At 40.8% G+C, this 26,839-nt stretch overlaps 1 protein-coding gene across 1 annotated transcript in view; it reads right to left on the bottom strand.

Annotated features, from left to right (window-relative positions):
• Positions 1-26,839, bottom strand: part of FAM184B (family with sequence similarity 184 member B) — a 118,213-nt gene that overhangs the window by 24,604 nt on the left and 66,770 nt on the right. Inside the window, exons 7-8 of the mRNA XM_068543180.1 lie at positions 26,542-26,649; positions 10,914-11,020 (exon numbers count right to left, since the gene is read on the bottom strand). Of these exons, the coding sequence (XP_068399281.1) occupies positions 10,914-11,020; positions 26,542-26,649 (215 nt within the window). The remainder of the gene's footprint in view (positions 1-10,913; positions 11,021-26,541; positions 26,650-26,839) is intronic.

The raw sequence follows: 26,839 nt of genomic DNA, 5'->3' as shown, positions 1-26,839 counted from the left end.
ATCAAACATTTAATAAAGTGAGAAGTTTTCTTTCTCTGCATCCTAATTCTCTTAGGTTATCCTCAAACTTTTGGAAGCTATGCTAAACATAACCATATATAAGGAACAATAAAGGGGAGATACCTTGGTCTGAGCTCTGGTTAGGAGAAGCCAGAGGTGATAAACAGTGAAGCAGTCTAGAGCAAGAATGATAAGTGACACTACCAGGCTGGATGTGTGGAACAGGTAAACTTTCCCTGAGGAGGGGACCAGACTTTCTCCCAGGGCTCAGTTATTATTTTAAAAAATGTTTTATTGAGGTAAAGTTTACAGTATTGAAATTATGTGTACAATTCAATGAGTTTTGACAAATACACACAATCATAAAAGCAACACCCCAATCAAAATATAGAACATTTCCATTACCCAAAAACTTCCCTGCACCCTCTTCCAGTCAGTCCACCATCCACAGGCAGCCAACGCTTTGATTTCCATCACCATAGATTAGCTTTGCCTGATCTTAAGCATCATACAAACAGAATCCCGTGGTACTACATAATGTCTCTGGAGTTCAACCACATTGTTGCAAATGTCAGTAGTTCATACTTTTGGCTGCTGAGTAGTATTTCATTACCTGAATACACCATGATTTGTGTATCCATTTTCCTACTGATAAACAGCATTTCAGCTGCTTTCACTTCTGGATTATTATGAATAAAGCTGTTAGAAATATTCTTGCACAAATATTTTTGTGGACATATGTTTCCATTTCTTTTGCTTAAATACCTAGAATTGGAATTGCTGGTAGGTATATGCTTAATTTTTTAGGAAACTATCAAATGGTTTTCCAAAGTGGTTGTACCATTTTACACTCCCAGGAGCAATGCATGAGAGTTCCAATCACTCTATATCATTGCCAACATTTTGTGCTGTCAGTCTTTTAATTTTAGCCATTCTGGTAGGTGGGAAATGGTATTTCCTTTTGGTTTTAAGTTGCACTTCACTGATGACTAATGATGTTGAGTACATATTCATGTGCTTATGGGCCATTCCTATATCTTTTTTATGGAAGTGTCTGTTCAAGCATTTTGTCCATTTAAAAAATATGCTTGTCTTTTTATTGTTGATTTATAGGTCTGTGTCTTGTCTATTCATTTTCTCACTGGCATTTTTTTAATGAGCATAAATTTTAATTTAGATGAAGACCAATTTATCAATTGTTTTTGATGATTAGTATTTTCATGTCCTAAGAAATCATTTCCTACCCCAAATTTTCAAAGATATTCTCCTATGTATTATAGTTTTAACTTTATGTTTAGATCTATGGAACATCTCAAATTAATTTTTATGCATGGGGTGAGGTAGAGGTTGAAGTTTATTTCTTCTCATATGTTTATCCAGTTCCAACGCCATTCATTGAAAAACTTTTCCTCTCCCTATTAAATTGCCTCAGCACCTTTAAGAAAAATTAATCTAACATCTTTGTGCAGGTCTATTTCCAGAACCTTCATTGTTTTTCATGGATGTATTTGTCTATCTATATACTGATACCATATAGTCTTTATTACTCTAGCTTCATAATGTCTTAAAATCAGGAAAGCCTGAGTCCTCCAGCTATGTTCTTCAAGATTCTTCTTTTATCTAGGTCCTTTGCTTTTCCATATCAATATTTAGAACAGCTTATTTATTCCTACAAATAGAGCTATTGGGATTTTATATGGGATTGAACTGAGTCTATAGCTCAATTCACAGTAAATTAAGATCTTAACAACATTGAATATTTCAATCATGATCATTCTGTCTGTAAATAAAGATTTATTCCTTATTTAAAGGAAGATTTATTCTTCCTTTCTAATTTGTAGCTCTTTTTCTTGCTTTATAGGACTGGTTAGGACCTTCACTACAATGTTAAGTAGTGAAAGCAGAATTTTTGCCTTGTTCCAAATTTTAGGAGGAACGTGTTCAACATTTCACCATTATGCATGTTTACATAGTTTATCATAGATGATCTTTTTCAGGTTGAAGAAATTCTCTTCTATTCATGGACTGAAGAGTTTTTATCACGAAAGGATGTTAAATTTTGTCGAATGCTTTTGTGCATCTATTGATATGATTCTTTTTTTTAAAATAATTTCTTTAAATTTATTTATTTTTATTTTTGGCTTCCTTGGGTCTTTGTTGCTGCACGCAGGCTTTTCTCTAGTTGCGGCGAGCAGGGGTTACTCTTCGCTGCGGTTCGCGCTTCGCATTCGGTGGCTTCTCTTGTTGCAGAGCATGGGCTCTAGGTGTGCGGGCTTCAGTAGCTGTGGCACTTGGGCTCAGCAGTTGTGGCTCGCGGACTCTAGAGCGCAAGCTCAGTAGTTGTGGCGCACGGACTTAGTTGCTCCGTGGCATGTGGGATCTTCCTGGACCAGGGCTCGACCCTGTGTCCCCTGCATTGGCAGGCGGATTCTTAACCACTGCGCCCCCAGGGAAGTTCCGATATGATTCTTTTTTCCCTTTATTTTTTAATGTGATGAATTACATGATTGCCATTCAAATGTTAAATCAACCACGCATTCCTGGGATAAATTCTACTTGGTCATGATGTATCATTCTTTTTATATATTGCTTGATTTTATTTTCAAACATTTTGTTGAGGATTTTGCATTCATGAAGAATATTAGTTTGTCTATATTGGTGAATGTTTTAGGTGCCTTGAAAAAACTTTATTCTGCAGTCGTTCAGCATACTGTCTATAGGTATCAATTAGATTAAGTTAGTTAAAAGTGTAGTTCAAATCTTCTATGTCCTTACTGATATTAGTCTAATCATTCAATGAAATACTCAGAAAAGGGTGTCAAAATCTCCAAATGTGATTGAGAATTTCTCCCTTTAGTTCTCTCAGTATTTGCTTCATTATTTTTAAAGCTTTGTTATTAGGTAATACAGATTTAGGGTTGTTATGTCCTCCAGATGAATTGACCCCTTTACCATTATGAAATATCCCATTTTAATCCCTGGTAATACTCCTTGTTCTGAAGTCTACTGTGATATGAATATAGCCACATTAGCGTCCTTATGTTTCATATTTGCATGGTATGTCTATCCCTACCCTTTTACCTTCAAACCTATCTGTGCCTGTATTAGGGCTGCCATGCAAAATACCACAGACTGGGTTGCTTAAAAAGCAGAAACTCATTTTCTCATACTTCTGAAGGCTCGAAGTCCACGATCAAGGTGTCAGCAGGTTTGGTTTCGCTAAACCTTCTTCTAAGGCTTCTATTCTTCTGAAGCTTGCAGATAGCTAACTTCCTTCACCTTGTGTCCCCATGTGATTGTCCCTCTGTTGGCATTACCAGTGTGCTAATCTCCTCTTCTTATAAGGACATATTGGGTGAGGGCCAATCTAATGACCCCATTTAACTCAATCATCTATTTAAAGCCCTATCTCTAAATACATTCACATTCTAACATATTGGGGGTTAGGGCCTCAACATATGAATTTGGGGGGCGGGGCACAATTCAGTCAATAACAGTGTCTTTATGCTTAAATATCTCTCTTGCAGACAGCATATAGTAATGTCTTATCTTTTTACCCTCTCTGGCAATCTCTTTCTTTTTACTGATGTCTTTGTTTCATTTACATAGTAATTATTGAAATGACTGGGTTTAAATCTACATCTTCCTATTTGTTTTCTATTTGCCCAATCCTTTTTCTTATTGTTCCTCTGTTCTTCTTTTTCTATCTTCTTACCTGACAAATATATTTTAGGATTCCATTTTAGTTCTTTTATTGGATTTTTTTAAGCTCTTCTTTGTATTCATGTTTAATGTTGCTCTATGGATTACAATTTCTATCCTTAACTTATCACAGCCTACTTAGAGTTAATATTTCACCTCTTCATATAAGTCCCTTATAACACAATAATTCCATTAATCCCTGTTCTTTGCGCTAGTGTGGTCATATATTATTCAACTACATGCATTATGAACTCCATAATACAATGTTTTTTTTATTATTATTATCAAGCTGTTAGATGTCTTTTAAAGAAATTAAGAGAAGGAAAAACAGTAGTTTTTTATATTTACCTATACATTTACCATTTCTGATGCTCTTCGTTTTCTCCTGTAGATCCAAGTTTAAATTTGGTGTAATTTCCTTTCAGCTTCAATAAATTCCATTGCCGTTTATCATACTGCAGCTTAGCTGGTGAAAAATTCTCTTAGCGTTTATATACCTGAAAATGTTCTATTTCAGTCTCATTTTTGAAGGATATTTTCACTGGATTTAAAATTTGGACTTGACAGGTTGTTTTTTTCTTTTTCCTTTTAGTACTTTAATGATATTGTTCCATAGTTTTCTGGCTTTCAGAAGAAAATAAGGCTGGAAGGCTGATGAGAAGTCAATTGCCATCAGTATTTATGAAAAGTCAACTGTCCCCTGTATGTAATTTATCTTTTTAAAAAGCTGATTGCTTTAAGATTTTGGGGGGATATATTTTTTTTCAGCAGATTTTCTGTGGTGTAGCCAGGCATTGTTATCTTTGGATTTATTCTGTGGGGAGTTCACGGAGCTTCTTGAGTATGTAAATTGATGTCCCACACCAGTTTGGAGGAATTTTCAGTCATTATTTTTCCAAATATTTTTTCCTCCTCCATTTCCTTTCCCTTTTTTCTCTTGGGCTCCAAATACATGCATATTAGACCATTTGATATTGTCCCACAAGTCACGAAGAATCTCTTCATTTTTAAAAAATCTTTTTTTCCCCTAATTCTCTGAACAAGACAGTTTCTACTGATCTGTCTTCAAGCCGCTAAGTTTTCTTTCATGGTTTTAATTTGCTGTTAAGCCCATCCAATGAGGTTTTCATTATGGATATTGTACTTTACAGTTTTAGAATTTCTGTTTGTTTCAAGGTTTTCATTTCTCTGCTGAAATTCCCTATTTGTTCACTCATTATAACAATCTTTTCCTTTATGTCCCTGAACATAGCTCATACAACTGCTTTCAAGTCCTTGTCTGCTAATTCCAATATCTAGGTCATTTTAGGCTTTATTGGCTGATTTTTTTCTTGATTACAGGTCACACTGTTCTGCTTCCTTCCATGTCTCATAATGTTTTCATCAAATGCTCAATATTGTGGATAATACAATGTAGGGAGTCTGTATTATGAATTCCTTTCAAAAGTGTTGTTTTGTTATGACAGCCAGTTAAATTACTGAAGGCTCTTTCTGATCCTTTTACACTTGGATTTGTCTTTTGTTAGAGCAGGTATATTTCAACATTGCCCTTTGTTCTAGGGTGTGGCCCTTACCCTATAGGGTATGTTTCTTACTCCTAAAGTGTTACTTTCCTGAGGTCTCAACTAAATGCTCAGAGAGCTCAGAAAGGCTTTTTTATTCTGGCTGAGCTGAGACTCCAATGTCTGCTAGCGTTGCATCTCTGGTATCTTCATTTTCCTCAGCACCATGGCAGCAGCACACTCCTAGGCCTCGTGGAGTCTCACCTTGTACATGCTCACTCAAGCCCCTGGCAAGGACCTATGGAAAACTCTCATAGATTTCTGCCCTCTATCCCCCCCACATAGGATCCTCTCTTCTGGTACCCTACCTTACAAAGTCCAGCTGCTTTAGCAGCCCTGAGCCCTGACATCTGCCTGCTCAGCTCAGCTTGCCTCCAATTCTCTGCACTGTGGTTGGCACTGTCCCCAGGGAGAGAGGCAGGAGCAAATGTGGGGTGATTATGGGATTCAACCCATGTTGCCCTTCTGAAGGACATGGTCCTTCTCTGCATATTGTCCTATTACTCAAAAGAGCTGTCTCATATACTTTGCTCAGTTTATAGTTGTTTACAGAAAGAGGGCAAGTCTAGTACCAGTTACCCTGTCATGCCTGGAAGTGGAAGTTTCAGTCCTTATTATTGAGTATTAAAGGAGAGAGTGACCTTGGAAAAGTAGAAAAACTGTGGAACTTCATGTGGCAATATAAGAACAGCTGCCCTAAGTTGAGATGTAGTTAAAAGCATGAGTTCTGGAGCCAGAGAAACTATCATCTGGATCCTACCATCTACTGGCAGTGTAAGCAGATGGGCAAGTTACTGAACCTCTCTGTTCTTCAGTTTCCCTCATCTTTAAAATGAAGTACTTCAGGGACTTCCCGGGTGGTGCAGTGGTTACGAATCCACCTGCCAATGCAGGGGACACGGGTTTGAGCCTTGGTCTGGGAAGATCCCACATGCCATGGAGCAACTAAGCCTGCGTGCCACAACTACTGAGCCTGCGCTCTAGAGCCTGTAAGCCATAACTACTGAGCCCACGTGCCACAAATACTGAAGCCCGCGAGCCTAGAGCCCATGCTCCACAACAAGAGAAGCCACTGCAATGAGAAGTCCGCGCATCGCAATGAAGAGTAGCCCCAGCTTGCCACAGCTAGAGAAAGCCCGCGCGCAGCAGCAAAGACCCAACGCAGCCAAAAATAAATAAATAAAATTTTAAAAAAATAAAATAAAATGAAGTACTTCAATAATGGTGTCTACCTAATCAATATGAAATGGGTTAATCCAACATTCATTAAATATTCAATTTTCATCATCATCATTATTCCCTGGAACACCACTAATGGGAATTCCCCTCTCTTACTCCATTTTATTGCCCCAAATTCCCTCATATCCTAAAAACCTGATCTTATCCTACCATCTCTCACAAAGCAAGCCATAGCTAACTCTCCTGACTCCCCCAGCTCCCTCTGAAGTTGATTCTGACCTGCTACCCCCCACCTTAAATCAACAGCCAATGGAAAAGCCACCTCCCTCTTAGAGCCACCATGCCAAAAGTTCTCTGACAAGCATCCTTCAAGGGGTTAACTACTGAATACACAGCCTCACCCCTTAAAGGAGCCAATGCGTTTGTTCTGTCCTACAGCCTCTAACTTTGGATCTTTCTATTCCTTTCCCATCACTGCTTAGTCCTTACACTCCCACTAAAACCACTGTGGAAGAAGCTTAGAGACCCCACACCTCCTCATTTGGTTCTAGAGTTGAGGAACCCCTTTATCAATATAGGTATGTGGGAGAAAAAGACAAGTCTGTTGTGACCACCACTGCGGTTGCTCTGCCCAGCATCTTCTCCTTGGGGAAGCCTTTCCTCTTTCCATGGTGGTCCTGTTTAGTCCACAGGGTTTGGGTGCAGCTAACTCTGCCCTCATCATTAGCTGGCCCCAGGGAAGGGCATGTGACACATACCTGGCCAGTCAGAGCCAGACATCTCCTTGGCCAGAAAGACTGGCTCAGGGATGCACATGTGCCCCAAGCTGGGTCCCTTAGAAACCTCTTTGAAATTCCTGCCAGTATTTTCACAGTAAAGATGATTTCTTTCCCTTTGGAATTGTCAGTTTTAAACAGGACAAGATTTGTGGCTACCAGTGGTAAGTGACAGTACCAGGATTTAGTCTGGAGGCCTGACTCCAGAGTCTGTGCTCTTTAACTTCTATGGTTCTACACCTCATAGATCCTGAGACAGAATCTGGAGGGACCTGTGGAAGTATTATTAGCTGGAGAGTTCGCTGGACTATAGGGTACCTGACACTGCCATTGATATGATTTAGGAGTGTAGGCTCTGCTTCCTCAATGCTATGTTATAAATGTTTCTGACCGCTCAAAATTCATATTTTGAAGCCTATTGCCCAGTATAATGGTATTAAGAAATGAGGCCTTTGGATTCTTTACAGACCTAGAACAAAAAATCTTAAAATTTGTATGGAGACACAAAAGACCCTGAATAGCCAAAGCGGTCTTGAGGGAATAGAACGGAGCTGGAGGGATCAGATTCCCTGACTTCAGACTATACTACAAAGCTACAGTAATCAAGACAATATGGTACTGGCACAAAGACAGAAATATAGATCAATGGAACAGGATAGAAAGCCCAGAGATGAACCCACGCACCTATGGTCAACTAATCTATGACAAAGGAGGCAAGGTTATACAATGGAGAAAAGATAGTCTCTTCAATAAGTGGTGCAGGGAAAACTGGACAGCTACATGTAAACAAATGAAATTAGAACACTCCCTAACACCACACACAAAAATAAACTCAAAATGGATTAGAGACCTAAATGTAAGTCCAGACGCTATAAAACTCTTAGAGGAAAACATAGGAAGAACATTCTTTGACATAAATCACAGCAAGGTTTTTTTTGATCCACCTCCTAGAGCAATGGAAATAAAAACAAAAATAAACAAATGGGACCTAATGAAACTTAAAAGCTTTTGCAAAGCAAAGGAAACTACAAACAAGACGAAAAGACAATCCTCAGAATGGGAGAAAAATATTTGCAAATGAATCAACGGACAAAGGATTAATCTCTAAAATATATAAACAGCTCATGCAGCTCAATATTAAAAAAACAAACAACTCAATCCAAAAATGGGCAGAAGACCTAAATAGACATTTCTCCAAAGAAGACATACAGATGGCCAAGAAGCACATGAAAAGCTGCTCAACATCACTAATTATTAGAGAAATGCAAATCAAAACTACCATGAGGTATCACCTCACACCAGTCAGAATGGGCATCATCAGAAAATCTACAAACAATAAATGCTGGAGAGGGTGTGGAGAAAAGGGAACCCTCTTGCACTGTTGGTGGGAATGTAAATTGATACAGCCACTATGGAGAACAGTATGGAGGTTCCTTAAAAAATAAAAATAGAATTACCATATGACCCAGCAATCCCACTACTGGGCATACACCCAGAAAAAAACATAATTCAAAAAGACACATGCACCCCAATGTTCATTGCAGCACTATTAACAATAGCCAGGACATGGAAACAACCTAAGTGTCCATCGACAGATGAGTGGATAAAGAAGGTGTGGTATATATATACAATGGAATATTACTCAGCCATAAAAAGAAACGAAATTGAGTCATTTGTAGAGACGTGGATGGATCTAGAGACTGTCATACAGAGTGAAGTAAGTCAGAAAGAGAAAAACAAATATCATATATTAATGCATATATGTGGAACCTAGAAAAATGGTACAATTTTTGCAGGGCAGAAATTGAGATACAGATGTGCAGAACAAACGTATGGACACCAAGGGGGGAAAGTGGCGGTGGGATGAATTGGGAGATTGGGATTGACATGTATACACTAATATGTATAAAATGGATAACTAATAAGAACCTGCTGTATAAAAAAATAAATAAAATAAAATTCAATAAACAAATAAATGTGAATACCCATTTAAAAAAAAGAAAAAAAGAAAAAAAAAAGAAATGAGGGCTTTGGAAAGTGATTAGGTCATGAGGGTGAAACCCTCATGCATGGGATTAGTGCCTTTATAAAAGAGACCCTAGACAACTCCCTTGCCCTTCCGCCTTGTGAAGACACAGTGAAAAGATGCCTTCTATAAGCCAGAAAGTGAGCCCTCACCAGACACAGAATCTGCCATCACCTTGACCTTCGACTTTCCAGCCTCCAGAATCGTAGAAATAAATTTCTGTTGCTCATAAGCCACTGTTAAGCAGTCCGAATGGATTATGACAACCAACTACTTGAAGAGCTGCCAGATGGTAGCATGGTTTCCATGTCATCTGTCAGGACCCCACACAGCTGTTGATTAGTGTGGGGCAGTGGATTATAACTGTGGTGGCCTCAGAATCACCTGGGAAGCTTTCTCCAAAGACATAGGGCTGGGATGTACCCAGACCCACTGTATCAGAATCTTGTGAGGTGGTGTGACAGATCATTATTGTTCAGCAAATATTCACTCTCCCCTTCCTCTGCCTTGTGTGATGCTATGGATTGAACTGTGTCTCCCCAAATTTACATGTTGAAGCTCCAATCACCAACGGTGGTATTTGGAAATAAGGCCATGGGAGGTAATTAGGTCAGGCCAGTGGAGCCCTCATGGTGAGATTAGTGCCCTTAGAAGAACAGACACAAGAGAGACCTCCTCCCACACTGTCTGCCGCCTTTCTCTTCACCATCTGAGGACACAAGAAGAAGATGGCCATGTGCAAACCAGGAAGAGAGTTCTCACCAGGAACTGAATGGACCAGCACCTTGATCTTGGACTCCCCAGCCTCCAGAACTGTGAGAAATAAACTTCTATTGTATGGTATTTTATTATAGCAGCCCAAGCTAACTAAGACATTTGGCAAGCATATTCTCCTCTGCCTAGGGATATTAGTTTTGGTCATGTGACTTGCTTTGGCCGATGGAATGTGGGTAAAAATGAGAGAATGCAGTTCTGAGTGTAGGCTTTAAGAGGCATTGCATGTTTCCATCAGCTTTTTTGAGTTTCTTCCCTTTACCATGACAACAACATGCCCTGGAGAGGCTAATCCATCAGTCTCGGTCCCAGCATGGGAAGGCATCTGAGCAGACTTAAACTCTACCCATGGTTTGGGGTAGAGCAATAACAGCTGACTCCCAGTCAGGAGCCAAGCTCATATAAAAATAGCAGAGCTTGGCAGAGCCAAGAATAAAGATAGCTAACCTATGAGCTAAAACCCCCGATATTTTGGGAATGTTGGTTACAACAGCAGAAGCTGACTAATATAGGTGATAAAGGTAGGAGATTTCCACTCAGTGACTAAGCTCCCTCATCTCCCTTACTTGGTTAAGAACACTTGGAAGAATGGGGAGCAGAGGTTTGGGGCCAGTCCAGGTCTGTCTGAATTTGGGGCAGTTTATTAACCCTTTTGAGTTTCAGGTTCTTAATATACAAAATGGTCCCTCTGGGTTGTTGTGACAATTAAATAAGATAATTCAGGTAAAGTCCATAGCTGTGCTGGAGGCATGCAAGACATGTCTGTTCCCTCCCTAAGCATCATGCAGGGGGCGGTGATAAACACGTGAGGACAGAACGAATGAATGAATGAATCCTTCCAAGTCTGAGTCCTCATTCACTGGAGCCCTCAGAAGCCTGCCTGTCCTCCTGTACCTTTCCTCTTCGTCGCTGTCGGTTCCTTCTTCAGCTGCTAACTTATCTTGAAACTCTTCTCCTCTGGGCAGAGTCTGAGAAGGTTCATTCGGCCTCAAGCATGGATCCTAAGGCAAAAACAGTTGCAAGATGAGACGAAGTACAGTTCTCCGAGTCAACCTGTGGTTTATCAAACCAGAGAGTGGAGGAGAAAGAGCCCCCTGCAATCCAGTGGCAGTGCCCAGCTCGCAGGCCTGTGATGATTCAGTGCTGAGCCCCCTGCCTTGCTTAGGAGCAGTGTCAGCCCTTATCCCTGTGTCCTGTTTCCAGTCTACCAAGCACGTCACACAGCTGACGAAATTAAACCGCGGAGAGAGGAAGTAGCTTGTCCAGGGTTCCCACCAGTGAGGAGTGGAAATGAAATGCCATCGGGGAATCTGACCCTGCTGTGGGGATCTGAGAACAGTGCCAGCAACAGCCACTGGTCTATAAGTGGGAGAAACTGGTATTATTATTATACTCATTTTACAGGTGGCAGTCTGCTACATCCTATCACACAGGATCAGAAAACATGGAACTTGACCAGAAACTTTGAGAAATGGGGTGTGGTGGGAGGACAATATAGAAACCATGAGGTAATAATGAGGCTTCGGAATTTTCTATGAGGTTGAATTTGTCTGTTGTCATTTCCCCTTTCTGCAGAGATAGAAACGTGAAGACATTCTTATTTTGATTCTTCTACTTGTTACAGTAACCATGTCCATGGAAAACAGGGTAAGACAGGCTAGGACAGATTTCTTTGTTGAGAAATCTCATTAAATAATAATATATTGCAACCTGGGCTTCCTGCTAACTATGTGCCTGGCCTTGAGCCAGTCTTGTCTTTTTTTCTGGACCTGAGCTTCATCAGCTGTAAAACAAAGGGGTTGGTTACATCTGTGGTTTTCAAACTGTGCTCCAGGGACCCTGGGAGATGCCCTCGGGGGTGAGAGGGGCAAAGCTGAGGCTGGAAGATGGGGCCTTGGGCTCCCCTCCCCACTTGACACAGAATGAAACTGCTTTGGTTGCCTTCCATGTACTCTAATGTCTATGAAAGGCCACCAGTGTCAAGGCCAATGATGACCTCCACGTTGCCAAATCCAATGGTCACTCCTCGGGCCTCAGCTAACGGGACCTCTCTGCAGAACTGGAAATATCTGATCACTCCCTCCTCCATGCAGCGCCCTCTCCTGGGTTTCCGCCTCTCTTGCAGCTGCTCCTTTTCGGTCTCCTCTCCTAAAACCTCCTCCTCCCCTGCCCTAGACCTCAGTCCTTGGACTTCTCTTCTCTCTCTCACTCCCTAGTGTCTCATCTAATTCCATGGATACTGATGACAAACAAATTTATCTCTATTTCCAAGTTTCCCCCTAAAGTCTGGACTTGTATATCCAACTGCCCTCCAGATATCTCTTGGATGCTTAATAAGCTTCTCAAAACTGTCACACATCCAGAACTGAACTTTTGGTCTCACTTCCTCCCAATGACAAGCGTATACCTGCCTCAGGACCTTTGCACTGGTTGTTCCCGCTGCCTGCAATGCTCTACCCTGTGATATTTATGTGCTTCCTCACTTCAGTCACCACCACCAAGAATCCTTCCCTTGTTTAAAGCTTGGGCTCTGGCAGCAGACTGCCTATGTTTAAATCCCAGTTCTTCTTATTGATGACGTAACTTTGGGAAAATTACTTAGGTTGTCATGAGGATTAAATGCATGTAAATGTAAACGACTGTAACATCCTTGGAAGAGTATTAGCTACACAGTAAGTACTCAAAATAACATTCCCCAGGATTATTCTCTAACTACCCTTCTCTAAAATAACACCCTCTCTCACTTTTTTTCCCACCTTGCTGTATGACCTCACTGTTTGTTTTCCGGTGACGTTAATTGTCTACTTTTTTATTCTGGTTCCCTCACTGGAAGGTAAGCCCCATGAGGGCAGGGACTCTGCTCTGTTCACCATTGTTTTCCTGGTTCTGCGAACAGCGTGTGGCACGTGGTTATGCTTGGTAAACATGACATAAATTAACCCAAATAACTCACGGGCCACTCTAGGACAGCAGGAGGACCATTTTCTCCCACACTCACCCCGCGCTCCCATCACATTCCCTGGGGGCAACAGCTGGGACTAACTGCACTTCTCGTGAGAAATCTGCAGGGCACGCAGCTGGAGGGTGTGGGTGTAGGGATGGTTGTGGCCCAAACTTTGGGTGTTTTCCAGCTCTGCTCAGGAGCCCTTAGTGCCTTCATAATTCTTAAGTTCCGAGAACCTTGTGGTGTCTCTAAGTGGGACAAAATCTTGATCCCATGTGATGTTGGACCTCTCCAAAGAATCAGGGTGGAGGGGCATTTGGGAAGTGACTGTCCACCCCTGCCCGGAGGACCTGTCCAGAGTGCCCAGCAGCACAGCTTGTTAGAGGCTAAGGGGCCATTCTGCCTCCACAGCCATTCTACCTAAGCCCTTGTCTTCCCTTTGGGGGTGATGTGTTCTGAGCCAATGTAGTTAAGTCAGAGCTACATTTCCCAGGATTCCCTTCTCTGCATATTCTGGGCCAGCTGATTTCGTGCAAGGTCTGGAAGATGAGCACAAAGCAGCAGCTTTTATCTTTCTAAGCCTCTGGATGCCTGATGCAGGGCGCCAGGTGTGGCTGGAGCTCCCGCACACTGTCACCAATCTGCTGGCTCAGCTTGGTGGACTGGGCAGTTTGGGAGCTCTCAGCTCTTCCGCCTCCTGCTGGACCATCCCTAGGCTTCTCCATGTCCTGGGCCAAGGGCACGTTTGGCTCTGTGATGAAGGATGCCAGACTCTCTCACAGGTCACACGTATCACTCCAAAGCTGGAGCTTCATCAGCCTCAGAAACCGACACTGTTTCAGCTCAGTTTCAGGGTTGCATTCGCCCTTGGTCTTCCCCATTCTACATCTGTCCTTCTTTCCTTCTGGCTGCCTGCCCTGCTTTAGGCCCACTTTAAGCCCCACAGCAGATTCGGGAGCAACAGTTGAACATAAAATTTAGCTGGCTCCCACAATTATGTCAGGTTATTTCCCAAAAGGAATTCCATATTCTATATCATTTCTAGTAACTTGTTCCTCTGATCAAACCCTAACTGATCCACACTCTTTAATCTCCAGACCTAACTATCCTTCAAAGCTCTACTCAACTGTCACTTCCTCCATGAAGCCTTCACAATCTCTTTTGCTGCAATTACACTCTTTCTTCTCAAAGTTCCCATAACAATTATTTTGGTACCATAATTTGTTCACAATATTTACTGGTCATTTACTACGTTCCAGGCACTGTTCCAGGACACAGCAATAAATGAAACAGACAAAAGTTTTTCTGCTTTGTATTAGTTATAGAAGTGTTCTCTCTCTCCCATCCTGGAATATAAATAGGGTAAAAGTAATCCCAGATATAGTTTTCAAATTGTTATAAGTCCTACAGCCAGTAACTAAGAACGTTCAGCATGGCCATTTTCCATTGCCTGAATCTTCTCTCTTCAGTGTTTGTAACTGGACACTGAAGTCTAACTGGTTGACATGTGCTAGGTGCAGGACCCAGTGAGTTTGGTTCATTGCTGTGCACTTTCAAAAATGATGTCACTGACCAGCTTACAACCTCCACATGGACCTGAGGCTAAAAGGACCACCTTTGCCTTGTACTTTCAGGTATTTTGGGCATTGAAGTATCTTGGAGCTCTCCAATTCTTATAAAGCCCAGAAGCAAAGATCATAATCTAAGCAAAAGAGCTCTGTGAGACAACTGTTATAAACACATGTTCTGTATAATGTGGGGAAAATTGCACAGCAAATATGGAACAACAACAAAAAATCAGAATAGCATAATACTACACTATAAATACATACATGATGATCAAAGTTAATTAGGTCCAGGTTTCAAAAGGAAAATGGAAGGTTACAAGGAAATTTTAGTAAACAGAAAGCACAAAATATGTGGCCAAAACAATCTAAATGGTACCAGTAATCACAATAAATAAGAATTGGCTCAATTCAACACGAACATCTCTACCCTGGTAAAAGGAATCATTCACTAAAAAGCTCTAATAATGAAACTGTAGGCACCTAACAACAGAGACTGAAAACATAAGGCAAAATGTACAGAAATGTAGGGAGAAACAAGCAAATTTATAGTGGGAGATTTCAATGCATACCTCTCAGAGACTCATATATCAGGTACACAAAATGAGCTAGGATATGAAAGATTTGAACAAGATTAATAAGCTAAGCCTAATAGCTAAAAAAGAATAGTAATCACTGCTAATGTTTATATGATGCGTAGTGTGCACCAGGCTCTCAACTCTCTGAGATGTGAATCATTCCATTTTAAAGGTGATGAAACTGAAGCAGGAGAGGATATGTACCTTGCCCTAGGTCACACAGTGAATATATCACAGAACTAGAATTCAAATATATAAACTTTAACAACCAAACTGAGACTACTTCTTTGCTATCACATAGGAAACATTAAAAAAAAACTGACCCCACAGCAGGCTACAAAGCAAATCTCAACATAGTTCAGAGTGTTGACATTCTACAGACCATATTATCTAATGACAATGCAATAAAATTAGAAAACAATAAGAAAGTAGGTTTAAAAATGAGACAAACTTCAAAACTCTGGGATACAGCTAAAGATATATACTTAGAGGGAAAGTCATAGCCTTAAATGTATTTATTAGAGAACATTTAAGAAGTTAGAAAAAGGATAACATAATAAACCTAAAGTAAGTAGAAGGAAAGAGGTATGAAAGACAAAATTAATGACATACAAAAAGATAGATCTGACCAACATATCTGAAAGCTGGCTTTTTGAAAAGACACATCAAACTTGTAGTAAGACTGATCAAGGAAAAAGGGAGAAGGAACTTAAAGCAACATGAATAACGGACAAAGATCTCACAACAGTTATTATGGAGATGAAAAAGAAGGTCAAATGTACTCTGAGCCACTGTGAAGACCATGAAAGAGAATGTGCAGGATATAATTTCTGGGCTACCTTATCAACCACTGATATATTTAAAGGCATCCTGGGCAGGAGTCCAGAAACAGGAGAGGATGGAAAATGCTTAAAAAGGCTGATGATGCACTCGGATGACTACACCAGCTCCCCACTACATAGCATTCATCCATTTCCATACATTAACTCATGGATGCCTGCAACTCAGTGAGGTGGGCAGGAAAGACACCCCCGTCCTTGTGTTACAGAGGGGGATCTAAAATCAGAGAAGTCTAGCGACTTGTCTCAGGTCACATAGCCACTGGAGAACAGCACAGGACTGGACTCCTGGGTCGTCCCACTACCATTCGTGTCATTCCATGTGACTGCACTGGCACTCGGCTATGCTGTTAGCATGATACTTTTAGAAGTATCTAAAAAGAGACACTCAAAATCAACCTGAGAGATGAAGGCTGTTTCCCAAATCAACAGGGAGGTAAACTCGGTAATCTTTTCTGTTTCTGTTCAGTTGTTTCCAGCCCCCATGACACCAGAGACAAGAGCATCCTTCCCCCAAAAAGGAAAATGAATCCTCCCCCTCCCTGCAAGTAACTGAAGGACCCCGGTGTTCTTCTAAATCATCCTCTGGCCAAGGTTAATTTTTGAAGGTGTTCCTAATCTAACTCAGAATGGCACCCTCAGTTCCATTCGTTCAGTTGTCATGTCATGGATCAGTTAATGTACAAGGAGGTGTAAACATCTGCCACATTCAGGTATGTTAAGTGCTGGAAGGATAAAGATTAATGAGATACAGTTCTTGATTTCAGCAAACTAATGGTTCAGCAGAGGGGACCAACAGACCATATAAATGGCAAAAACATTCCCTTCCTTCACCCCCCCACCTTCTGTACTTGGTGTTTTGGGTCAAAGTGCATCATTCAAAAGGAGCTGGGATGCCATCTGAATATTTCTCAAATGGACTTGACCATGGAAATGAACAGTTGGCTGAAAGAGCACTTTCAAGCCTGCCAATACTCGTTTCTCTGAATTCCAAATGGAGCGGAGTCTCCAACGCCCCTTTTCTATTTGTCTGCTTGCGATCCCAGTGAGTTCCTCCCAGGATCAACCCTGAGCCACTCTCGGTGTATCCTGAGTTAATCGCCCCAAATTCACACTCTTGGCTTCCCCATCAGGCATTTCTCAGGTTCTGGCCAGGGCTCTCTCCATTGTTAAAGTGTGTACAGAAAAATAAATAACCCTGCTTCTCCTCCAACCATCCACTGCAGAAGCCTCCTCCCAACTTCTCCCAAGCAAATGGCTGGTTATTTTAAACCCACGTTCACATTAGGTCTTCATCTTTCATTTTCTAGGCAATGAACCTCACCTAGATTGTTTCTATTTTAAAGGAATACCCATGCCCAGGAAATCTCCTGGAAGGAAATACTGAAAGTCATTCTCAAGTTCATTTGACAATCTTTCAAAGGTAGCATTATGTACATCTTAAAATAGAACACCTAATGCAATGGGGTTTTGCTGAAATGATTAATAGGAACTGTAATAGATACTACAAAGTCACCTTACATTTATAGACTCTATAACAGTTTTGAAAAGTGCCTTCATGTGCTTTCTTCTGTTCATTACAAGTCTCTGGAGGGGGGGAGGGCAGGGATTATCACTGCCACTTTACTAATGAGAAGCGGTACAGAATCGTCGTTTGGGCCCTGGTGCTGCTCTTTGGGCCTCAGTCTCCCTATCTGTAAAGCAAGGATAATAATAACACTTGCCTTGGGACTTCCCTGGTGGACCAGTGGCTAAGACCCTGCACTCCCAGTGCAGGGGGCCCGGGTTTGATCCCTGATCAGGGAACTAGATCCCACATGCCGCAACGAAGAGTTCGCATGCCGCAACGAAGATCCCGCATGCAAAGATCCCACATGCTGCAACTAAGACCCGGCATGGCCAAATTAAAAAATAAATCAATAAATATTTTTTTAAAATAACACTTGCCTCATAGGGTTGTTGTGGGACTGTGTACTGCACTACATTATTGGTACTTGATCTGTGTTTGCCACTAGGAGTAGTGAGGAAACTGATCTCAGAGAGATAATTACATAATATTTACTTCCTGCATTTGAAATGGAGCTCTCCAAGGACCAGGACTGGACCTCACTCACCCCGGCATCCAGCCCTGTGCCTTGCATAGTGATAGCACTTATAAATACTTGTTGAGGTGAAATGACTTGACTAATGATGACCACAAATGACTCTCCTTTTTCTTCTGGAGACGGTGCAGGGAGGGATCTATGAAAACTTTGTCCCTTCTCTGCCCCTGGTTCACTGTGACCCAGGCACCAGAAACTTCCAGAAAAAAAGTTTCCTTTAGAATTACCAAGACTGACATGGTTTTCTGGAAACCAATGAAGAACATTGTGAACCTAAGAGAATCAAGGAGACTAGACATGAGAGACCAGGACAAAAGGCTCAGTGGAGTCTCAGCTGTCTATGATGGGGACAGAGCCACACCCAGGGTTGGCAACCCTCCCTCTGCATATTCTGGGAGTGGAGTGAAAAGTCTGCTCTCAGTTGGTCTTATTATTTATATCTCTCTTGACTCACTGAAATGCTTTGGCAGAACAGCTAAGAACAACCTTTGTCGTGTCCCAGGTGGGTGCAGGGTTCACCACACTGCAGTGTGCTACTCACACACCATCCACATGAGCCTGGACTTTGCACCTCCAAGGCCTCAGCAAAGGTTTGACTCGCTTGGCTGGTATAGAGTTGGCTTGCCAAAAATATCTAAATTAAATTATAAATTTTCTCTGATTGACCAAGTTCAGAAAGTTGTGTGACCTGCTGTGTTGGCAAGGTTGTGGGGAAACAAGCACTTGCACGTGCTGCCATGGGGGTACACTGACAACCTTGATGGAAGGCAATGCAGCAAATCTATCAAAGTTAAAGCTATTCATACCGCTGGACTCAGCAAATTCTAAGAGTTAGTACCTACTGAGCATTTACACGTGCTGGGTGCTGTTTTCATCACTGCTTATATATTAATTCCTTTAGTAGTCCTCATAAAAACCCTGGGAGGTAGGTACTATCATCAGACCCATTTTACACGTGAAGAAGCTCAAGCAAAGAGACTTTAAATCAATTGTCCAAGATTCTTTAGCCAGTAAGAAACCAGGCGTCAGGTTCAGGGGACAGCTCGCTTAACCACTATGCTACACTGTATCCCTCTACAGTGTTATCCATTTAAGTATTATCTACAGGGAAAAATTAGAAACAACCTAAAAATTCATCATAAGGGAAAAGGTACATGTATTACAGTTTTTCTGTTCAAGGGAACACTAGACAGTTGCTCTTTTTTTAAAAAAATGAAGTTGATATGGAAGTGTACTGCTGTGTTGCAATCTCCAAGCTGTAAAAATTTAAGTTTAGAAAAAAGCAGAGTGAAGGAGAGAATTCTATCATTTGCAGAAGAAAATAATATATTCATAATGATGCCTGCATATGCACCATGTGAAAGGAGATACAAGAAGAGGTAAAACAAAATAAAACAGGGAACTGGGGGAGGGGGCACGCTTTTCACTGTATACCTTTATGCACCTTATGAATTCTGTGCTTTGTAGGTAGGTTAACTTTTTGTAAAGAAAACTCAGTTTAAAAGAACAGATGAGGAGATTGGTTCAAGATGGTGGAGCAGAAGGACGTGTGCTCATCCCTCTTGCGAGAGCACCGGAATCACACCTAACTGCTGAACAATCATCAACAGGAAGATACTGGAACTCACCAAAAAAGATGCCCCACATCCAAAGACAAAGGAGAAGCTGCAATGAGACAGTAGGAAGGGCGCCATAACAATAAAATCAAATCCCATAACCGCTGGGTGGGTGACTCACAAACTGGAGAACAATTATACCACAGAAGTCCGCCCACTGGAGTGAAGGTTCTGAGCCCCACATCAGGCTCCCCAACCTGGGGGTCTGGCAATGGGAGGAGGAATTCCCAGAGAATCAGACTTTGAAGGCTAATAGGATTTGATTGCAGGACTTCAACAGGACTGGGGGAAACAGAGACTCCACTCTTGGAGGGTACACACAAAATAGTGTGTGCATCAGGACCCAGGGGGAAGGAGCAGTGACCCCTATAGGAGACTGAACCAGACCTACCTGCCAGTGTTGGAGGGTCTCCTGCAGAGGCAGGGGGTGGCTGTGGCTCACCACAGGGACAAGAACACTGGCAGCAGAAGTTCTGGGAAGTACTGATTGGCGTGAGCCCTCCCAGAGTCCGCCATTAGCCCCAGCAAAGAGTCCGGACAGGCTCCAGTGCTGGGTCCCCTCAGGCCAAACAACCAACAGGGAGGGAACTCAGCTCCACTCATCAGCAGACAAGCAGATTAAAGTTTTACTGAGCTCTACCCACCAGAGCAACACCCAGCTCTACCCACCACCAGTCCCTCCCATCAGGAAGCTTGCACAAGCCACTTAGATAACCTCATCCACCAGAGGGCAGACAGCAGAAGCAAGAAGAACTACAATCCAGCAGCCTGTGGAACGAAAACCACATTCACAGAAAGATAGACAAAATGAAAAGGCAGAGGACTATGTACCAGATGAAGGAACAAGATAAAACCCCAGAAAAACAATCAAATGAAGTGGAGATAGGCAACCTTCCAGAAAAAGAATTGAGACTAACGATAGCGAAGATGGTCCAGGACCTCGGAAAAAGACTGGAGGCAAAGATCGAGAAGATACAAGAAATGTTTAACAAAGACCTAGAAGAATTAAAGAACAAACACCTAGAAGAATTAAACAGAGATGAACAATACAATAAGTGAAATGAAAAATACACTAGAAGGAATCAATAGCAGAATAACTGAGGCAGAAGAACGGATAAGTGATCTGGAAGACAGAATGGTGGAATTCACTGGCACAGAACAGAATAAAGAAAAAAGAATGAAAAGAAATGAAGACAGCCTAAGAGACCTCTGGGACAACACTAAACGTACCAACATTCACATTATAGTGGTCCCAGAAGGAGAAGAGAGAGAGAAGGGACCTGAGAAAGTATTTGAAGAGATTATAGTCGAAAACTTCCCTAACATGGGAAAGGAAATAGCCACCCAAGTCCAGGAAGCGCAGAGTCCCAGGTAGGATAAACCCAAGGAGAGACACACCGAGACACATAGTAATCTAACTGACAAGAATTAAAGACAAAGAAAAATTATTAAAAGCAACAAGGGAAAAATGACAAATAACATACAAGGGAACTCCCATAAGGTTAACAGCTGATTTCTTAGCAAAAACTATACAAGCCAGAAGGGAGTGGCACAATACATTTAAAGTGATGAAAGGGAAGAAACTACAACCAAGATTACTCTACCTGGCAAGGATCTCATTCAGATTTGATGGAGAAATCAAAAGCTTTAGAGACAAGCAAAAGCTAAGAGAATTCAGCACCACCAAACCAGCTCTACAACAAATGCAAAAGGAACTTCTCTAGGCGGGAAACACAACAGAAGCAAAGGACTTACAAAAACAAACCCAAAACAATTAAGAAAATGGTAATAGGAACATACATATTGATAATTACCTTAAAATGTGAATGGATTAAATGCTCCAACCAAAAGACACAGGCTTGCTGAATAGATACAAAAACAAGACCCATATATATGCTGTCTACAAGAGACCCACTTCAGACCTAGGGACACATACAGACTGAAAGTGAGGGGATGGAAAAAGATATTCCATGCAAATGGAAATCTAAAGAAAGCTGAAGTAGCAATACTCATATCAGGTAAAATAGACTTTAAAATAAATAATGTTACAAGAGACAAGCAAGGACACCACATAATGACCAAGGGATCAATCCAAGAAGAAGATATAACAATTGTAAATATATACGCACCCAACGTAGGAGCACCTCAATACATAAGGCAAATGCCAACAGCTATAAAAGAGGAAATTGACAGTAACACAATAATAGTGGGGGACTTTAACACCTCACTTACACCAATGGACAGATCATCCAGACAGAAAATTAATACGGAAACACAAGCTTTAAATGACACAATAGACCAGAGAGATTTAATTGATATATATGGGACAATTCCATCCGAAAACAGCAGATTACACTTTCTTCTCAAGTGCACACAGAACATTCTCCACGACAGATCATATCTTGGGTCAACAAATCAAGCCTCGATAAATTTAAGAAAATTGAAATCATATCAACCATCTTTTCCAACAACAATGCTATGAGATTAGAAATCAATTACAGGGAAAAAAACCCCATAAAAAACACAAACACATGGAGGCTAAACAATACATTACGAAATAACCAAGAGATCACTGAAGAAATCAAAAAGGAAATCAGAAAATACCTAGAGACAAATGACAACAAAAACACGATGATCCAAAACCTATCGGATGCAGCAAAAGCAGTTTAAGAGGGAAGTTTATAGCAATACAATCCTACCTCAAGAAACAAGAAAAATCTCAAATAAACAATCTAACCTTACACCTAAAGGAACTAGAGAAAGAAGAACAAACAAAACCCAAAGTTAACAGAAGGAAAGAAATCATAAAGATCAGAGCAGAAATAAATGAAATAGAAACAAAGAAAATAATAGCAAAGATCAATAAAACTAAAAGCTGGTTCTTTGAGAAGATAAACAAAATTGATAAACCTTTAGCCAGACTCATCAAGAAAAAGAGGAAGGACTCAAATCAATAAAATTAGAAATGAAAAAGGAGAAGTTACAACGGACACCACAGAAATACAAAGCATCCTAAGAGACTACTAAAAGCAACTCTGTGCCAATAAAATGGACAACCTGGAAGAAATGGACAAATTCTTGGAAGGGTATAAACTTCCAAGACTGAACCAGGAAGAAACAGAAAATATGAACAGACCAATCACAAGTAATGAAATTGAAACTGTGATTAAAAATCTTCCAACAAACAAAAGTCCAGGACCAGATGGCTTCACAGGTGAATTCTCTCAGACATTTAGAGAAGAGCTAACAGCCATCCTTCTCAAACTCTTCCAAAAAATTGCAAAGGAAGGAACACTCCCAAACTCATTCTACGAGGCCACCATCACCCTGATACCAAAACCAGACAAAGATACTACAAAATAAGAAAATTACAGACCAATATTACTGATGAATATAGATGCAAAAATCCTCAACAAAATACTAGCAAACAGAATCCAACAGCACATTAAAAGGATCATACACCATGATCAAGTGGGATTTATCCCAGGGATGCAAGGATTCTTCAATATACACAAATCAATCAATGTGATACACCATATTAACAAATTGAAGAAGAAAAACCATATGATCAGCTCAATAGATGCATAAAAAGCTTTTGACAAAATTCAACACCCATTTATGATAAAAACTCTCCAGAAAGTGGACATAGAGGGAACCTACCTCAACATAATAAAGGTCATATACGGCAAACCCACAGCAAACATCATTCTCAATGGTGAAAAACTGAAACCATTTCCTCTAAGATCAGGAACGAGACAAGGATGTCCACTCTCACCACTATTATTCAACATAGTTCTGGAAGTCCTAGCCACGGCAATCAGAGAAGAAAAAGAAATAAAAGGAATCCAAATTGGAAAAGAAGAAGTAAAACTGTCACTGTTTGCAGATGACATGATATTATACAAAGATAATCCTAAAGATGCCACCAGAAAACTACGAGAGCTCATCAATGAATTTGGTAAAGTTTCAGGATACAAAATTAATGCACAGAAATCTCTTGCATTCCTATACACTAACAATGAAAGATCAGAAAGAGAAATTAAGGAAACAATCCCATTCACCATTGCAACAAAAAGAATAAAATACTTAGGAATAAACCTACCTAAGGAGGTAAAAGACCTGTACTCAGAAAACTATAAGACACTGATGAAAGAAATCAAAGATGACAAAAACAGATGGAGAGATATATGATGTTCTTGGATTGGAAGAATCAATATTGTGAAAATGACTCTACTACCCAAAGCAATCTAAAGATTCAATGCAATCACTATCAAATTACCAATGGCATTTTTTACAGAACTGGAACAAAAAATCTTAAAATTTGTATGGAAACACAAAAGACCCTGAATAGCCAAAGCAATCTTGAGGGGAAAAAAAACGGAGCTGGAGGAATCAGACTCCCTGACTTCAGAGTATACTACAAAACTACAGTAAACAAGACAATATGGTACTGGCACGAAAACAGAAATATAGATCAATGGAACAGGATAGAAAGCCCAGAGATAAACCCATGCACCTGTAGTCAACTAATCTATGACAAAGGAGGCAAGGATATACAATGGAGAAAAGACAGCCTCTTCAATAAGTGGTGCTGGGAAAACTGGACAGCTACATGTAAAAGAATGAAATTAGAACACTCCTTAATACCATAAACAAAAATAAACTCAAAATAGATTAGAGACCTAAATGTAAGACCAGACACTATAAAACTCTTAGAGGAAAACATAGGAAGAACACTCTTTGACATAAATCACAGCAAGATCTTTTTTGATCCACCTCCTAGAGTAATGGAAATAAAAACACAAATAAATAAATGGGACCTAATGAAACTTAAAAGCTTTTGCAAAGCAAAGGAAACCAAAAACAAGATGAAAAGATAACCCTCATAATGGGAGAAAATATTTGCAAACAAATCAATGGACAAAGTATTAATCTCCAAAATATATAAACAGCTCATGCAACTCAATATTAAAAAAACAAACAGGGCTTCCCTGGTGGCGCAGTGGTTGAGAATCTGCCTGCTAATGCAGGAGACACGGGTTCGAGCCCTGGTCTGGGAAGATCCCACATGCCGCGGAGCAACTAGGCCCGTGAGCCACAACTACTGAGCCTGCGCATCTGGAGCCTGTGCTCCGCAACAAGAGAGGCCACGACAGTGAGAGGCCCGCGCACCGCGATGAAGAGTGGCCCCCACTTGCCACAACTAGAGAAAGCCCTCGCACAGAAATGAAGACCCAACACAGCCATAAATAAATAAATTTAAAAAATAAAAAAATAAAGGCAGAAAAAAAAATTTAAAAAAAAAACAAAAAACAAACAACCCAATCCAAAAATGGCAGAAGACCTAAATAGACATTTCTCCAAAGAAGACATACAGATGGCCAATAGGCATATGAAAAGCTGCTCAACATCACTAATTATTAGAGAAATGTAAATCAAAACTACCATGAGGTATCACCTCACACCAGTTAGAATGGGCATCATCAGAAAATCTGCAAACAACAAATGCTGGAGGGGGTGTGGAGAAAAGGGAACCCTCTTGCACTGTTGGTGGGAATGTAAATTGATACAGCCACTATGGAGAACAGTATGGAGGTTCCTTAAAAAACTAAAAATAGAATTACCCTATGACCCAGCAATCCCACTACTGGGCATATACCCAGAGAAAACCATAACTCAAAAAGACACATGCACCCCAATGTTCATTGCAGCTCTATTTACAATAGCCAGGTCATGGAAGCAACCTAAATGCCCATCAACAGAGGAATGGATAAAGAAGTTGTAGTACATATATACAATGGAATATTAGCCATAAAAAGGAACGAAATTGGGTCATTTGTAGAGATGTGGATGGACCTAGAGACTGTCATACAGAGTGAAGTAAGTCAGAAAGAGAAAAAAAAATATTGTATATTAACGCATATATGTGGAACCTAGAAAAATGGTACAGGTGAACCGGTTTGCAAGGCAGAAATAGAGACACAGATGTAGAGAACAAACGTATGGACACCAAGGGGGGAAAGTGGCGGGGGGTGGTGGTGGTGGTGGGATGAATTGGGAGATTGGGATTGACATGTATACACCAATATGTATAAAATAACTAATAAGGACCTGCTGTATAAAAATAAATAAATAAATAAAATTTAAAAAAAAGAACAAACTATACCTGTAAAGTGCATAACAGTTGCCTAATAGAAAACACAGCACCAGATGTTTAATTCTATTACTAAATGTCCACATTGTGTTAAATCTATTTGTTTTTATATATTTCTCCCGTCTAGCATGTAGCTCAGAGGCTGGCACTTGTTATGTACTTCACAGATGACCGCAGAATGAATGAAGAACGTGCATGTTGAGTTGAATCAAGTGGAATTGATACTCGTCAAGGTTCCTCCTGCAACTCTATGTAGGAGGGGTCTGTACTTCTCTCTAGAACTAAGCTCATGGAGGGATCATGGTCTAGACCCAGGAGGGTCAGATGAGAGCCGAGTTTCATGGTGAACCAACCCAAGCTTCTCAACATGCACTTGAGGGGGAGTTATGATTACTGTTATGCTTCATGCTGGGCAGAACCAAAGACCCCCCTCTAGTCCAGTGCCCCTTGATCTGCCAGCCAGGCTGCTCTCAGAGAGGGAGAGAAGAGTCATCTGACAAGCCCTGTTCTTTTTCAAACCATGTGGATAATTACTCAGAACTCTATTTTTGTCGTGGTTTTTGCAAATTGATTTTATAATGATTTTTTTTTTCAGGCATTTTGGCAGCTCTAAGGGGGGATATAAAAGAGCCCATTAATGCCAGCGTGTGTCACTGGGGACACCAAAGTGCTGAAAAGAAGAAGAAAAATATCCTTAATTAAAGCAGAAAAAGCTAGAGGTTACCTGGGTCTCTAAAATGTTGCAGTGCTGGCAGTCCAATTCTTGGGGCCATTCATTGCCTCTCGGGGGATGTCCATTATTCTGTTGGATAAATTCTTCCAGCCTTAAAACCTAAAACAGAAGAATAGAAACATTCAGCAATGAAGCAAAGTCCTATCACCCGGCTGTGGTCATTAATCTGGGACTCGTTCCCTTGGGTCAATCAGTTCTGGGGACTCTGCCCCACTAGACAAATCCCAGACATGCTTCTAGAGAGGCCATTTCTAATTAGCTAGTTGCTTCGTCTCTCCAGAAGAAGATG

Source organism: Eschrichtius robustus, chromosome 4 (genome assembly GCF_028021215.1).
Source record: "Eschrichtius robustus isolate mEscRob2 chromosome 4, mEscRob2.pri, whole genome shotgun sequence".
In the NCBI taxonomy this organism is placed as follows: Eukaryota; Metazoa; Chordata; class Mammalia; order Artiodactyla; family Eschrichtiidae; genus Eschrichtius; species Eschrichtius robustus.
Note: the sequence above shows the minus strand (reverse complement) of the source record. Positions and strands in the feature narration are given on the sequence as shown.